The sequence below is a fragment of the Pipra filicauda genome, unplaced genomic scaffold (assembly GCF_003945595.2).
Source record: "Pipra filicauda isolate LSUMZ 115617 unplaced genomic scaffold, ASM394559v2 scaffold274_size1021923_pilon, whole genome shotgun sequence".
NCBI classification, from domain to species: Eukaryota; Metazoa; Chordata; class Aves; order Passeriformes; family Pipridae; genus Pipra; species Pipra filicauda.
The window spans coordinates 859,634-875,901 of record NW_024104392.1 but is presented as its reverse complement, the minus strand read 5'-3'; the positions used below and the strand labels follow the sequence as shown (position 1 = coordinate 875,901).

Sequence of the window (16,268 nt, the reverse complement as noted above, 5' to 3'; positions counted from 1 at the left end):
TTTCAACTGCGTATAAGTTTATTTATTGTTACGTTGGTTTATTTATTGTTCCGCTGCTCTGTATCTGAGCCCGGTCCTTTTGGTTTAATCAAAATCTTACGCAGCTTGTGAATATCCAAAACACCAACAAAGCACGGTGGTGTATTTTCCTTTAGAACATGTAAACAAGACCTAAATATTATTTAGCAGAAATAATAATATGACTTAGAGGAAATAATATTATATATTCTACGTAATAATATTACTTAGAAGAAATCTACTCCTTTAAAGGAGAGAGTAAGGGCTGACCATGCAGTTAGGCTTTATGTGAAAAGGCATCACCTGAACATACTGGGAATAATCAGATGTGTAAACTGGGGAGATGCTTAACATTTACAGGACCACACTGTTTAGGGTATAACAAAATGTATTCATAACTCTACATAAATAAGAGCCTGTATTTAAGTAGCAAGTGGCATTTTGCAGAAATGTTGTTCGTGTTATATATGTTTTAATTAGGGCAGCAATGCCTGGAAGCCAGGGTAGGAACTGGGAGCTTCCTTGCACCCATGGGTACACAAATGACACCCCGTGTGTCCTGAAGCAATGGTTTTTATCCCTCCTCCTTAAAATGCTTTGCTGAAGATCTCTCCATTTAGGGTGTTTTCTTAAACTTTCTCAAAAATTAAAATATTAATGGTTATGATATTTTTATAGGAAGGGTAAGCTAAGAATAGATCAGTGTGTTTGCCGGGAACTTCTGCCAGCTTTTCGGTTGAGTGTTGCTGTTGTGTGTTCTTAGGTCATCCCAAACTGCCAGCCATTGTCTTTAATTTTTAAAAATGCCATATGCAGGAGTAATTTACAGTGGTGTTCCTGTCTGTAGACAGAGAGGTCAGATATCCCTTCCCTTTCTTCTGCTTTCAGATTCGTTGCTTGTCTCAGCTGAGCCCTGTCCTAAGCAAGAGCTTTGGCATAAAGAGTGAAATAGGTTGAAATCAGCTCAAGCTCATTAGAAAGAGAACTGTTGTTTTTCAGAAAAGCAAAACCACTTTAGATAGAGACATATTTTAAAAAAATTAACATTGAGACACTGCTTTGGCAGTCTCAGTGTAGGTTTCATGAAATACTTCATTTTGGGATCTGGTGGGAACGTGCTCCTTCCCGGGTCAGGATAACATGCTGTAATTAAAAAAATCAATGCAAATATTAATGGAAGGTTGTAAAGTGAATATTTTATTGGCTGATGCTAATCAAGTGTTTTCACTGTGTTAAATACCCAGAGGAGAAGGGGAATTGAGAGGAAAAGCTTGAGATGTTACTAGTTAGAGGCGAGAGAGGAATGGATAAGTTTGGATTATGTATGGAATTGTGGCTTTGTGCCTGATTTCTCTGCTGGAAACCCACAATTGGATCCGTCTGGGATTGTGTGGGTGTGTAACATGGTGTACTACAGGAGGAAGCTGTGAAGAACCACAGTTAATCACTGCTCTGCATTTTTTTGCTCTTCCCAATAACAAGGTTTCCCTGCATATGTGGCTGGGAAACTGCATCTCCTGCACTGCTGCAACCTGGCAGCAAACCCACCCTCCTGGGGGGGAATCTTGGGCCTTATCCATGGGGGATTCTTCTAGCTTTAGCAGGAAGGGCTCTTCCTGTTGTCACTGCATTCCTGCAAAACCCCAAAGTGGATATACCAAATACATTTGTGGTTGTATGGTTGATGCAGCTCCATCCTTTGTCTGCAGTGAGGGTTTAGAAGATCAGACTTCAGTAGGGTTGGTACAGCTTCAGTGTGGTTGTTGCCACTGTGTCATCCTCCTCTCTGGTTTTAGGGGAAGGCTAAGGGATTCATAGTACTCCATCCACAGAAGGTGCCATCCCATGACTTTGGGAATTTTTCTAGTCCTGCTAACTACTGGGAAAATGATTATGTTAGTGATATTGCTTTCCTTGCAGGCATTTAAATTTAAATTATAGTCTTACTTTGTATTGAATGTTTTCATGTAGCACAATATGTAATTTGGTTGTGCATCTATTTAACTGAAAATAAGGAAGAAAAAAAAGGAAGAAGAGTCTGGCATATTCTTCCTGCAACCTCAGGTTGATATAATTTAAGATAATTTTTCATATCCATTTACATTAAAAAAGAAGGATTAACTGAGTGTAAAGGCTGTGGTCAGGAAATGCTGGAGCATTGCATTAATTCTGGGATAGTTACATTAAATTAGCCATTTATGTTCTAGAACTGTGTCATATTTTGTACTAGCAGGTATTCATTTGCTACTGTAGGAATTTCAGATGGCTGTGACCATAATTTGGGAGTGATGGAGCATTGCACTGAGGTTCTGAAGATGCTTTGTAATCCTTAAAATGGTGAAAGAATTTGATTTTGGAGCAGAATTGAGTTAGTAAAATCCTTGACAACTTTCCTTATTGATAATGTTTCACATTTGTGTTTATGTTATTATCTGATCTGTGGACCCGACTTACTCTGTTATGGCACCATCAGGGAATTCCATTGGGGAATTGTTGTAGTTCTGCTAGAAGGATTGTTACCTCATCATCCCCAAAGTTAGTGCTGGAGCTTTAAAGCCAATTTGAGAGAAGTAGGTTTGGTAAATGATTTAGGGAGGAAGTGTTGAAAGGTTGACAGCACACGGTCAGGGGATGCAAGTTCTTTGCTCTTTTGTGTTCTCACTCTCATATTCTGGGGTGGATCAGTGGCTTCCCCTTGAAATTACCATCTCTGGGCACCACTTGCTGCTCCCTTTGCTGGAAGAGTTCAGGGGGGTCCCATGATTCTGCCTTAGAGGTATCTCAGGTTTTGGGCACTTCAGCCTTTATTCTTACAGCCTGGCTTATTTTATTGTCCACCTTCCTTGGCCGGTGTTGGCTCTGGGCTCCTGGGGTGGATCTCATTGCAGTGGGGCTGTCAGATGTGTTCTACCCCAAAGTCAGTGGAGTTTCCATCATGGTTTAGATTTCAATGCTTAGACTTAATCAATTCTTGTGCTAGGGTAATGGTAATTTTTTTTATGAGATCCAGAAGAGCAAAGTCGAGGTTGATGCTACAACAGTGAAAGGACTATACTTCTGAGACTCACAAAAGCACTTGCACTCCCCGTTCCTCTCTGCACCACCCAGTTCATGTGGTTCTGAGTTCAGCTCTTACTCTCTGTTCACTTCCAACAGCTCCCAAAACTGTCTTCGGTGTGATACTGTCACTTTTTCCTGACTCTTGGATACAAGAGGGCAGGAAAGTACAAGATTTTAATCTTATGCAACAGAGAATTTTTTTGGCCACAGGTTTTTCACCTGGGAAAACCTTGAGCTCTGTGTGACCTGGAGCCATTTCATCTGCACTGAGATCTTGGGTAGAAACCCAACTTATTGGGTTGCAGCAAATTGCAAAATAATTCAGATTCCCCACACTTCAGTATTTAGGAGCAATGCAAATAGCATGTTGGAATGCTGATTTATCCTGCTGTCTTGTGGAAACACTCTGTCTAACATGCTTTCTCCTGCTCTGGAAGTGACTTTGTGTAGTTGTGCCTCAACAATGAGATTCAGCATCCTCAAGACAGACAGACAGGCAGAGCAAAGGTGACTTCTTTGTGCACAGTAGCTAATATATATTATTATGCTTAAGATAGAAAGCAAAATAATAAAGCAAACTGGATTGTACAAAGTATTGCTTGTGTTTTTCTTGCATTTTTGGGTAAATACTTCTCTGTGTGTGTCAGTGTGACACATTAATCCAGTAAAGCCGATAACACAATAACGTTGCTGACCATAAATTCTCCTTTTTGTTTTATTGCAGTTATTTGTGAATGCACTTAGCTGAATATGGATCCAGGTGGCGGAAGTTTGGGATTGCAAACACAAGAATCCAAAATGCCTCACACTATGATTATGCAGGATTTTGGTAAACATTTTAACTATTAAAAATAATGAGTAAAATCCAGGAGATGACCTTCTCAGGAAGGACCATGTCTTTGTTCTAACATGAATTAATACCCCTCAGAGTGTACCAAGATAATTGCATTTGCAGTACAATACTGAATAATGCCAGGGTTTTTTTTTATTCTGATAAGAATCATTTTCTTGAGTGTTTTGTTCATTAAGATTAAAATTGCTATTTATGTGTGTGTTAAAATAATTCACTGTACATTCTTTGTTATGTCTAGAAAAGTAGTCAGCCAGTCAAGTCTGTTAATGAAAACCAGGTTTCTACCTCCGGCCCTTCCTTGTGATGTGGCAACTTGTGGGAAACTGTACTATAAATATTGGATACAACTGAGCATTTATTTTTCTCAAGGCCCATGCAATCTAAAGGATGAAGAGCCCTTTTATTGTAGCAGCAATTAATGGTTTGTCACCACACTTCCATCCTCATGCAAGAATTCTGTGAATGTTCAAATTGCTACTGTAATTAAATGTTTTCTAACTGGAATAAAAAAAAAAAAGTCTAAATTATAAACTGGCCTGTAGTTTTTAACAGATCAGTATTAAAAGACCTAAATTTGGGGAAAACTCCACATTATATCTTGAAGTGGTATGTTTTGTTTTTCTTAATTTAAAGGATACGGGCTGCTTTGGATAATGTGGATGTTGAGAAGTAACAGATTCTTCTATCTGTGTGTAACTTGTCTCTGATAATTCCATTCCTTACATAAACCAGTTCCTGGTGCAACGATTGTAACGTTTCTCTCCTGGCTCGTCCTTGTTCCGCAGTGGCTGGAATGGCTGGCACTGCCCACATCGATGGAGACCACATTGTGGTGTCCGTGCCCGAAGCTGTCCTGGTGTCCGATGTCGTCACGGATGACGGGATCACTCTGGATCACGGCCTGGCAGCCGAGGTTGTCCAGGGGCCCGACATCATCACGGAAACCGACGTTGTCACGGAGGGGGTCATCGTGCCCGACTCCGTGCTGGAGGCTGACGTGGCCATCGAAGAGGCTTTGGACACCACTGACCACGTGTTGACCTCTGACCTAATCACGGAAACCGTCAGAGTGCCCGACCAGGTGTTCGTGGCCGACCTGGTCACGGGTCCCGAGGGACACTTGGAGCACGTGGTGCAGGACTCGGTGTCCGGAGCCACCTCCCCGACCATGGTGTCGGAGGAGGTCCTGGTGACGAACTCGGACTCGGAAGCGGTCATCCAGGCAGCTGGGACTGTGCCTGGCTCCACAGTGACCATCAAAACAGAGGATGACGATGATGGCAAGAGCACATCTGAAGACTACTTAATGATCTCTTGTAAGTTCACCAGAGGTACATACAAACAGGCAGTAGCTGGAGTAGAAGTGTCTGGTGGGGAGAAGTTTTTGTATCTGGACTCTTGCTTCACTCCATCCTGGAATGCTCACTTTGGCTGGTGCCCTGTTCATTCTTGGGGTATTTTGGTGCAAAATCCCTTATTGGTGATACAGCAAGAAAGAGAAGGACATTCATGCTGTCGAGTGAGTGTGTGTGTGTTTGTGTTTCTGAAACTAGATATTCCAGGAAATGAAGGAAAACACCTCAGAAAGCTAAACATTCTGCTTATTTTGAGTACGTGGATTTTAAAAAAAATCCACAGGTATATTACAATGTTATGCAGGTTCCTGTAAAAATAGCATGTTGGGTTTAATCAGGAGAATCCACAAAGAAATAGGGTTTTAAGATCTCCGACTCTCAAAAGTTTTCTCGGTGTGTCCACAAAATACAGTTTGTTTAGTGTATTAAAAATTATAATCGGCATTTCATTGTCTGTTGTGCTGTTTTGGGCTGAACCTGGCATTAGGGAGTCATGTGCATTAATTGATTGGCTCATTAATACTGGGAAGTGGCTTCCCATTGCAGTTCCCACACAGCATTAACTCCAGGAAGTTGTATGGTCCTCTACTACCTGTTGAGTGCAAGCTGCTGAAAGGACCTTGAGTGTATAGTGTTTCCCCGGTGGTTAAATTATACCCAAGGTACCAGTTGTTACTGTTACACAAATTTGATAAAATGTATGATAGTTAATTTTATAATTTTTGACTTCTCCAAATCAGTTGTTGAAATGTGAGTAGATCAAAACAGATTTTAGTCAGAAGCAATATGTTGAAAAAAGTCAATGCCAAGTGTGTCAAAGTGTCAGTCTGTTCACAACGAGCTGCATTTATTAAAAATTTCATGACAGAGGACACAACTGATTCATGATTATGATTTCAATCTTTCATAGCATTTATGTCCCTTATACAAAATACTTTTTGATACTTATTCAGTATGGGATGAACAGCAATGATTTTTAAAGCACTGTATCATTACTGTAATACCATCACTAGTAGAAGGTGGGTTTTTTTGAAAAAGAACTAAAAAAATGAACCTCAAAAGCAATTTAGACCTACAACAAAAAAATCCTGTGTGTTTTTGTAACTAAAGGAGCACCATATTCACAGTCAGTTGTTTCACTGAACAAATTCCTCCTTTCTGACAGAGTACTTGCTGACTTGTTATTCTGTAACTGCGCTATTTCCACTGCACCCTTGTAATTGTAAGTACAGCCCTCTTTGGAATTCCTTCTGAGACAGAGAAAGTGTCATTGATGCTGGTGATCACTGCACTTCAAACAGAGCATCCTAAACTTCCTGATGGCCTCAGGTGTGTCTGACACATTGCTGGTGTCAGGTGTTCCCAGACTCACCCATGGTGTTTGCAATGTGTCAAAGCCACGTTGAAACCTGGTTTTCAGCAAATTATTTAATATTTATAATCGTGATGTGCCTGAACAATCACAGTTGGAAGCTACGTTATTCATCTGGGATTTTGTTTCAAGTAATCATTTGAATAAATTAAGGCAGTCATAGAATTGTTTAGGTTGGGAAAGACCTTTAAGATCAAGTCCAGGCATTACCCCAGCACTGCCAAGGCCACTGCTAATGATGTCCCCAAGTGCCACATCCTCATGGCTTTGAAATCCCTCCAGGGATGGGGACTCCACCTCTGCCCTGGGCAGCTGTACCAGGGCTGGACAACCCTTTCAGGCAAGAAATTTTTTCCAACATCCAACCTAAATCTCCCCTGGCACAGCTTGAGGCCATTTCCCCTTGTTCCCTGGCAGCAGAGCCTGACCCTCCCCGCTCCCCTCTCCTGTCAGGGAGTTGCAGAGCCAGAAGGTCCCCCCTGAGCCTCCTGTTCTCCAGGCTGAGCCCCCCCAGCTCCCTCGGCCAGTCCTGGTGCTCCAGCCCCTTCCCCAGCTCCATTCCCTTCCCTGGACATGCTCCAGCCCCTCCATGTCTCTCTTGTCCTGAGGGTCCCAGAAGTGCCCCCAGCACTGGAGGTGCCTCAGCAGTGCCAGCACAGGGACAGGCACTGCCTTGGGGCTGTGACACACCATGGCTGGGACAGCCCAGGTGCCCTTGGCCTTCTTGGCTGGCTGGGCTCATGTTCAGCCCCTGCTGACCAGCACCCCCAGCTCCTTTCCAGCCACTCTGCCCCAGCCTGTGGCTTTCCATGGGGTTGTTGTGACCCAAGTGCAGGACCTGGCGCTTGGTCTGGTTGACCCTCAGCCCGCTGTCCTCAGCCCATGGATCCAGCCTGTCCAGATCCCTCTGCAGAGCCTTCCTGCTCTCCAGCACATCAAGAATCCCCCACCTTGGTGTCATCTGCAAACTTGATCCCCTGGGCCACACTGGGTACAGATGAGGTCTGTTGTCCCTGCTGTTCTGAGGCTGTGTTGTGCTGGGTATGGCAGCCTGACCCCACAAAGTATCTACTACTGTATTTTTGTCAGCAAAAATTAATCATTCTTATGCAGTTGTACTTTGGGGGAATTTCTTTAAGTTTTTTTAAATTAGCCTTGAATATGTTTTTTTATATGAATATAATCTGTTGTGTAGAATAGATGGACCTCAAAAAAAATCAAGCAGGTCAAAACCCTTTTTATTTACTTATATTTTTAATTTGTCAAATGTTCAGTAAATATTGTAGAAAGTGAACATAATGGTATTTCCTTTGGGACATATAGGGCTGTTGAACTATTTCATTATGTAAATCACATCAAAGTGATAGCTTTAAAGAATCTCAAAATACTTAGCTGTCTCTTAATGAAATTTAGCACCTGAAAAGGGGAGACTTAAAATGCCAGATAATATCCTTAGGGAATACCATGAGCTGTTCTGTGGAACAGAAATTAGTTTATTTGTATAATTTGGAGAATGTGTATCATTTGGAGAATTCCTTGTTTGGGAACTTCCACAGTGCTTCATTTTAGGGTATGGAGCCGAGCTGAGTGTGGAATTTTAACTTGTTGGGAGTTACGGCTTAGTTGGAAGGGACCTTGCTGAAAGGTGATTTTTCACCATTTTGAGGTGACATTCCCTTGTAGGCACTTTATACACTTTTGATAATGATATTTTTTATTTGGAGAACAGTAAGTTTGTCTTGATAGTTGTGTGACCACCTGCATATGACTTTGTGACTGGAAATGTTCACGAAGTTATCACCTCTCTGCTGTGTCTCAGTGCAGATGAATTCAGCTTTTTTTAAACCAGCTTTATAAGCATAAAGTAAAAATCTTCATTTGATACCTTCACAACGTCTCTCTGCGTGAATACCGCGGGGTATATTCACAATCCCTGGTTTTAAATCATCAGAATAGCTTGATGGAGAGGAAATGAGTGCAGTAGTGGGCTCTTGAGCCAGCCCGTCTGTGGTGAGGGAGGCTGTGACAGCCCCCTGTGTGCAGGGGGCAGTGGGCAGGCTGTGACAGCTCCCTGTGTACAGGGGGTAATGGGCAGGCTGTGACAGCCCCCCTGTGTGCAGGGGGTAATGGGCAGGCTGTGACAGCCCCCTGTGTGCAGGGGGTAATGGGCAGGCTGTGACAGCCCCTCTGTGTGCAGGGGGTAATGGGCAGGCTGTGACAGCCCCCTGTGTGCAGGGGGTAATGGGCAGGCTGTGAGAACCCCCTGTGTGCAGGGGGTAATGGGCAGGCTGTGAGAACCCCCTGTGTGCAGGGGGTAATGGGCAGGCTGTGACAGCCCCCCTGTGTGCAGGGGGTAATGGGCAGGCTGTGACAGCTCCCTGTGTGCAGGGGGCAGTGGGCAGGCTGTGAGAGCCCCCTGTGTGCAGGGGGCAGTGGGCAGGCTGTGAGAGCCCCCTGTGTGCAGGGGGCAGTGGGCAGGCTGGAGCTGAAAGCATCCCCTCTTTTGTTTTTCAGGTTTGCGATATTCAGAGCCCCGGCGGGTTGCCAGCCCCCGCCCCGTGTGCCGGCCCCGCATGCACTGTGCTGGTGACCCCCATCCCACCACAGATCCACCCTGGAGCTGGCCCCGGGGGTAAGGTACTGTGCCACCAACACCTCCTTTTTAGTATCTTACAGTACAGTGTTGCATAATTTGCTAAGCATTTTAGTCTTCCTACTCCTCTATTTTACGGGACACAAGTAGATCAGACATTAGAAAAACACGGAGAATTGTCAAACCATGGGACTTATCTTGCCCTCGTGTTGTCCCTCTGGCTCCTGTGGTGGGTGTGATATCACCAGCATAGTGCATGCTGAGGCATCACATGGATTGGGAGCTGGCAATCCACGGTGAATCTGGACATCACACACCTGAAAACAGCCAAGGAAGGTAAGTTTAACACTGGAGCTGTGCTGAGTTTTCCTTTAAACCTTGTTTATTCAGGAGGATTCAGCATATATTTATAAAGGTTCTCTGCTGTGTTTTTTCACTCACTTTTAAGTGACAAGATAATAATACGTAGTGTTTCTGGTGGATGTCAGATCTGGAGGACACTTTGATATTCCATTGACAGAAAGTAAACATTCCTGTTGCTGTGAGCCATCCCTGGGAAAAGCAGGGATAATTTAGCACTGATGGGGTAGCGGTGATTGAAGTCATATTACTAAGACAATAGAATATTTTCATGATCTGCTTTTAAAAATGTAGCATTTTCTAATCTGACAAAGATTACTTGTCCTGCTATGTTGGTTGCTGTCCTCTTATAAAAAATGTGTTTAAAAAGTAGATGGAAACCATGAAATTCCCTTCATTTAAGACAGCAATTCAAGCAGCCGCAATTGCCAATTCACTGTGTTTTGTTGTGGTGGTATTTGAAACAAAAGACACATCTTACAGATAATAGTCTATATTGGTATCATTTTCTCAGTCCAGTTTATATTTTCCAAATTTCATTGTATTACACATTTGTTTTTGTAGAAAAGTCATTCCAGAGGCCCTGGATACACAGACTTCATGATAGGTTTCCATTTTTTTTAAGCTGAAATTGTAAAGACTGAAGGTCTTTGAATATACACAGGATGGTTAATGCGTGGGAGTAACCATAAATTTTAAAAGTACTGTTGTAAATTTGCCCCTCTAAGACAGAACTCCCCATTTTTTAAAGGATATTGAAGATTTGGGGGCTTTACTTGAAATCGTAGAACCCAGTATGTGAGTGTACATGCTATATTCATGTTTTGATTTTTTTTTTTCTGAAAATATTCCTATAAAAATTGAAAAAATCCTCATTTTTTCCCTTTACGTGATTTTTGTTGCATTGCAGTTGATCTGAAGGCAACTATCTGAAATTATGTGGTTTTTTTTCTTACATTATTTCACCAGCTCCACAGTGGTGCACAGTCACTGGCCCACAATCCTACTTACATAGTTGAGTCTGTGTCCTTCAAAGACTCAGACATGCAGTGGAAATGGTCATTGTACTAAAATCAAACAGATATTTATCATTTTAAAGAATATGGATAAGAAACTTCTATAAATAACTTCAATAAGAAACTTTTTATAAAAGCCTTGCAGAAAAGAAAATGGTCTTTAATAAATTCAAGCATAGTAAATGTATGGAAATACTTTTTCCAATATAAGTATATTTGAGCATCTCCACTTTTCCTTTTGGAGTTCTAATAACTCCACCATGGCAGCATAACAAATGTCAGTTTGTTACAGCAGGTGCTGTAACACTCCCAAGTGGATATAAAAGTGTTCTAATAACCTGGTGCTGGTAAACTTGAGTGTCAAAGGAATATTCCAGGCTCTGTGGCTCTCTCAGCTCTGGTGTCTGACTCTTCTGTCCTGCCAGGTAACATGAACACCATGCACTACATGTCAGACTCTCTCAGATTAAGGTGATGATGTTGCTGGCATCAGTTTCAGTAGATATTTAGAATGGGTTTTATTTAAAAAAAAACAATTTCCCAAGCAGATTTTTAATTTTTTTCTCCTGATCCAAGTTTGGTATTTTTTCAGCATTGAACTTAACCTGTTGTATACAAAAACCCCCAGCTAAACCAGCATTTTTGAAGTGTTTTCCATTTAATTTTCTTACTTTACAGAGGTTCTAAAGTTAAAAGAAATACTTCCTTGTACTTACCTACATTTTGTCTAGTTGTGTCCTCAGTAACTTTTGTGCTCATGTGCTGCAATCCAAGGTTAGTGAAGCAGAGATGAGGTTTCTCAGTGCTGTGGTAGTTGGATAGTGTTCTGTGGAATCCTGTCTGTGAGTGGGAAGAGCTTAGTTTGGGATTGCTGGGGTGGATTCCTGCCCTGCTGCAGGAGGGGCATTCCCTGGCAGGCTCTGACCCTCCTGGTGGGACTGCCTGGAGTGTTAAAGGCTCCAGTAACTCCAGTTCAGCCCAGTGCTGGTTAAAGCAGCTCTTGGGAGCTGTCACCACTGCCCTGGGGCAGGAAACTGGGAGGGGACTGGGGACCAGCCCAGCTCTCCCCAGGTGAGCCAACCTTCCCCCAAGGATCAGAGCCCTTGGGATCCACACGGAGTCCTGGAAGCTGCTGTCACTTTAATGCTCATTGCCACCATTTTTTTAACTCGTGTACACATATTTTAATGTCACGTGTGCAGTAAATTGCTGTTTCCCTGGAATGGGTTTAATTCAGGTTTGGTTTCCGTTCTGTGGAATTCTCCTCCATTTCCAGCCCTTCGGTGGGTGTTGAGCATCGCACAGGTTTGTGCTGCCCATCTGCACAGGAGCTAATTTTATCCCCCAAGAGAAGTGTCTTGGTACATATGTCAGAAAGATGCTTAGTTCAGTGGCCTTTGTGCTGGCAATTTGGGATAAATCTTAGGACATCTATGAGAATGCCCTTTTTACCAAAATAGTGCTGCTTTTAGTAGTTTGAATGTATTCTTTGTTGTACAACTACAATGAGCATTTTTCAATATGTAGACCAAATAATGAGCGAGTTGTGTACATAAAGGATGAGAAGTCAATCTCACATAGCAGTATTTGGATTTATTGTCACTGCATCATTTAATCAGCTCTATATTATACCATAATCTTCATTAATACGTTTTCAAGTGATAAAGTGGATAAAATCGTAATTTCTTTTAGGAAGAAGATGTCAGATTTTTGATGCACACTTTAACTGGGAATATACTCCAAGTCATCACACTTGACTAGTTTCAGCTACTAAATCTGAGTCACCAGTGTGTCAGAGTACTGAAACTTTTGGGGGCTCTTAGACTGTAACAGGAATTCTGAGTTAGTTTTTAACATTATTGGATAGATGTGTAATTATTGATACGTTTTTGCTCTCTAAATGTAATAGTTTCAGCCATAACCAGTTGCCTCATTCCCTTTGATGACAGGCTCCCTCTTGTGTCCTTCATTCTGTAGTTCCTGCTGTGTTTCCTGAGTTGCAGCAAAATGATACTGAACTTCTGCAATCTCCTTGAGCTGTTTTGTAAAGGCCACTTATGAATACAAACCTTTACTGTGCATGGGGAGAATAGTGGAGAAAATCATGCTGCTGGTTACTTTGACTTCTAAAAATGTGTTTGAACCTCATTATTGTTCTCTTCTCGTTACAGTGGATGATGTTGGGGAGAAGTTGGACCACATAGGAAGCACTCCCTTGAAGATCAGCACCGAGGTGGCAAACGATGACGTTGCCAAAGATGATGGGTTTGGCTCGGAAGTTATCAAAGTGTACATATTTAAAGCTGAAGCTGAAGATGATGTTGAAATAGGTACCTTTAAATTCTATTTATTCTTCCAGTAGTGTGAGGAGTTTCAGGGTGTTTTTGTTTGTTGTTCTTTATTCCACGTAACCCAGTGAGTGGAGTGTTTTGTAGGACATGACATGGGGATTGTTCAGGTTTGAATTTTTCGGGGTACACTGAGAGACCTTTCTCCTCCTCTGTTCTGGAGTATCAAACCTGTGTGGTTTTGTGACAGACCTGAATGTAAAAACACTTAATTGGAATTTTATGGAAAAACAGTTTTGTTGTAAATAGGAAAAAAATACTTAAATGTGAAATTAAAGGTGGCTTTGTTCACATTTACTTAACATGTGTAACTTTGTTATTTCTTTTTGTTAAAGGGGGGACAGAAATTGTCACTGAGAGTGACTTTCACAATGGCCATTCTGTAGCTGGAGTGATTGAACAAGGAGGTGTTGGGAGAATGCAGCGAGAAAAAATGGTTTACATGGCTGTTAAGGACTCATCTCAGGAAGATGAAGATATTAGTAAGCATAACAAGAAACATTTTTGTTTCTCATGCTATTTGTACACCAATATAACCATCATTCTCAAGGACATTTTTAATTTTTTCTGAAGGATTCTTCAGCCTGGATAGTAGAAAACTAAGCTCATCTTCCCTAAAATAAAAAGCAGGCAATGATTATTTTGAAGTGTTGTGGATAGTGCACTTTTTGCATACTGTGTGCAATCATTTCATTATTTATATTAAATTTAACGTGTCCATGGATGAGGTTAATGAGGTTAGTCAAACTGTCATTTTTCTGTTTTCCTCCTGTGAATTAAGCAGCTTTCTGGCAAAGTAGCAAATGCCATCAGTTGCAAGTTTGTAAGTTTACATATTTGAAATTCTGTTGGTATTTGGTTTGGATTTGTATTTATTGATAAGTGTTTTCTCTCTTTAAGGAATGTCTGAATAAACAGTGATGCCCTAAGGGCAGAGGTGGTTCTAAATGCCACAGGAAGAAAAGTAGTTTATAATGGGTATCAAGCAGAGTGAGAGCAAATTTAATGAAGGAAAAGTTAGGATGAGCAGAATAAAACTGAAGATTTATTCTTCTCCCCTCGTCCAGGCTGTGCTGAAATAGCAGATGAAGTTTATATGGAAGTTATTGTAGGTGAAGAAGAAGCTACATCCCTTCCAGACACCCAGCTCGAGGACTCTGGCGTGAATAAAACGTTTGTCCCTGTTGCTTGGGCTGCTGCTTACGGTAGGAATCTGTATTTCCTGAAATCCCATCCATTATTCCCTCCCTCATCCAGCTTCCAGAATCTCTGGGCAAATGTGACGATCTCTCACCTTGTTCCAGGAGTTTGGAAACAGCTCCTCCTGATCTCTGTTTTGTTTCATGAAGTAGAAAGGAAAGCTGTTAGGAGAGGTTTTATGCTGTTCCTGATCCCAGCTCAGGCGTGTGTGGGGTTTGATGGTTCATGGTGGCTGTTGAAGATCTTAGAACAACAAGAACAGCCTTAAGTATTTTACACTGGCTGGGGGGAAGGGGGAAAAACCTGACGTAGGAATAAATGTGTAAGCATGTTCCTCATAATTTCAGTTTGTGCAAGTGTTCTAAGCCTGTTAGTCCTTCAGGTTAGAAACAGAAAGAAAAAAGGTGATTTGTTCTCTGTAGCCATGTTTCAAATTGTGAAACTGTCTTAGGATATATTCTGAATTCTGTCTATTCTTTTATATGATTTTCTTGGATTTTGGTGCGTTAAATGTTTGTTAAGAGGGTATTGGGTCGTCTGTGGTTTATGTTACAATTAAGTAATCAAGTCAGTTAAAATTCATTGGTGTGATGATGTGAGCCTGGGTTGATGAAAGGGTTCAGAACCACAGAGCTTTGACACATAGCAGTGAACACTTCCAATGCAAAATGAGGAATACACTCCTAAGGTGTTCCTTGTACATCTTCCAAAACTTCACAGGGCCTCATGTAGATCAGTGCTGAGAAGCTGATCAGGGCCAAGTCCTCTTATCAGCCTGGTCCTCCTCCAGAAAGATAACATGCTTCCATCTCAGGAACATTGCAGATAACCTCTGGGTTGGTATCTGAGCTGATAGATGAGGTTAAAAGTTTGCAGAAACAAGCATGTTGATTTTGAAAAGCGGAAAAGCCAGCATGGCAAGCATGCAAGCACAGATTTAGTGGATATTAACTCTCCACAAAGATGAGATTTTGTTTCCTGGGGCTCGTGATTACAGAACACTGAACTGATTGTGAGCTGCACATCTCCCTTTGGATGGTGTTAAGCTGTTATTTATTACCTAAGTTAGTTTTCTCTCATTATCAGACTTTTGAAGCCATCGTGTTTAAAAATAATTTTAATTTATAATGACTAAAATACCATTTTCTGCAGGAGATGAAAGAAGGCTTCCCCGAAGATACGAAGATGGTCAAGCGGCAGGTGAGAACTTGTAACAACATTAAAACTGCTGTGCTGTCCTTGAAAATATGTGCATTTATGTGTCAGGGAATTCTATATTGAAGGACTCCATAGTCTTTCTCTACTATTTTGAGTTAGAGCAATTCTAGATGTCTGTAGGCCTTTGGAGGGGTGGGAAGTTGGGAGGCACTGCCAGGTTGTTAATGCAGTGTTGCAGACAGAAGAGGGATAATGCAGCTCTTAAGAAGTAAAAATAAGTTAAGTAGAAGGGAACAACCAGCATAACTCATAAGAAATTAATGTGTTGAGAAGTAAGAAAAATCAAGGAATATATTTAAAAATTAATCAGTATTTAAGCAATTATATTCCTGACTTTTGCCAGGAAAGAGAGAGTGCTTTATATTGGCATTTCTCTTCTTTATGTGTGTTCATGGTAGAGGAAAGGGCAATATTTGTTTTTAAAATGCTGCTGTGCAATTCCAGTCATCAGTCCCAAAGAAACAAGTTGTTTAAGGTTTTTTATGGTGTCTAATTTTTGTTTCTAGGAAATAACTTGGATACACGATTAGAAAACAAAAACGGTAATGCAACACAGTACCTGCAGATTTGTGATAGCATTGGCACTAATAGAGTGCTCAAACAAAAAGCCAAGAAAAGGAGGAGAGGAGAGGCCAGGCAATGGCAAACAGGTAAACACTGGATGGCTACGGTATTGTCATGGAGTGCCACCTACTCCTGTGCTATTCCTTTTCTCTTTTTTAAGCTGATGCAGAATTAAAAGCTCTAAATGATGATTTGCATATTTCCTGTGTCCTTCCCCCCTCCAGTTCTGTGCATAGAAAATGTCGTATTTTTGCTATTCAGAGTCAGTACACTCAGGGCTGATGCAATTCATTGGAATGTTGCAAGCTATT

The 16,268-nt window shown here is 41.6% G+C and overlaps 1 protein-coding gene across 4 annotated transcripts in view; it reads left to right on the top strand.

The window, feature by feature from the left end:
• The window catches only part of ZNF711 (zinc finger protein 711), a 29,522-nt gene that overhangs the window by 1,065 nt on the left and 12,189 nt on the right, over positions 1 to 16,268 (top strand). For 3 of the 4 annotated variants that reach the window (XM_039382584.1, XM_039382583.1, XM_027737448.2), the window contains exons 2-8: positions 3,803 to 3,907; positions 4,717 to 5,247; positions 12,799 to 12,957; positions 13,311 to 13,457; positions 14,043 to 14,180; positions 15,328 to 15,375; positions 15,900 to 16,043. In XM_039382584.1, coding sequence (XP_039238518.1) covers positions 3,829 to 3,907; positions 4,717 to 5,247; positions 12,799 to 12,957; positions 13,311 to 13,457; positions 14,043 to 14,180; positions 15,328 to 15,375; positions 15,900 to 16,043 — 1,246 coding nt within the window. In that variant the 5' untranslated portion in view covers positions 3,803 to 3,828. The remainder of the gene's footprint in view (positions 1 to 3,802; positions 3,908 to 4,716; positions 5,248 to 12,798; positions 12,958 to 13,310; positions 13,458 to 14,042; positions 14,181 to 15,327; positions 15,376 to 15,899; positions 16,044 to 16,268) is intronic. The other variant, XM_027737449.2, reaches the window with a different exon arrangement.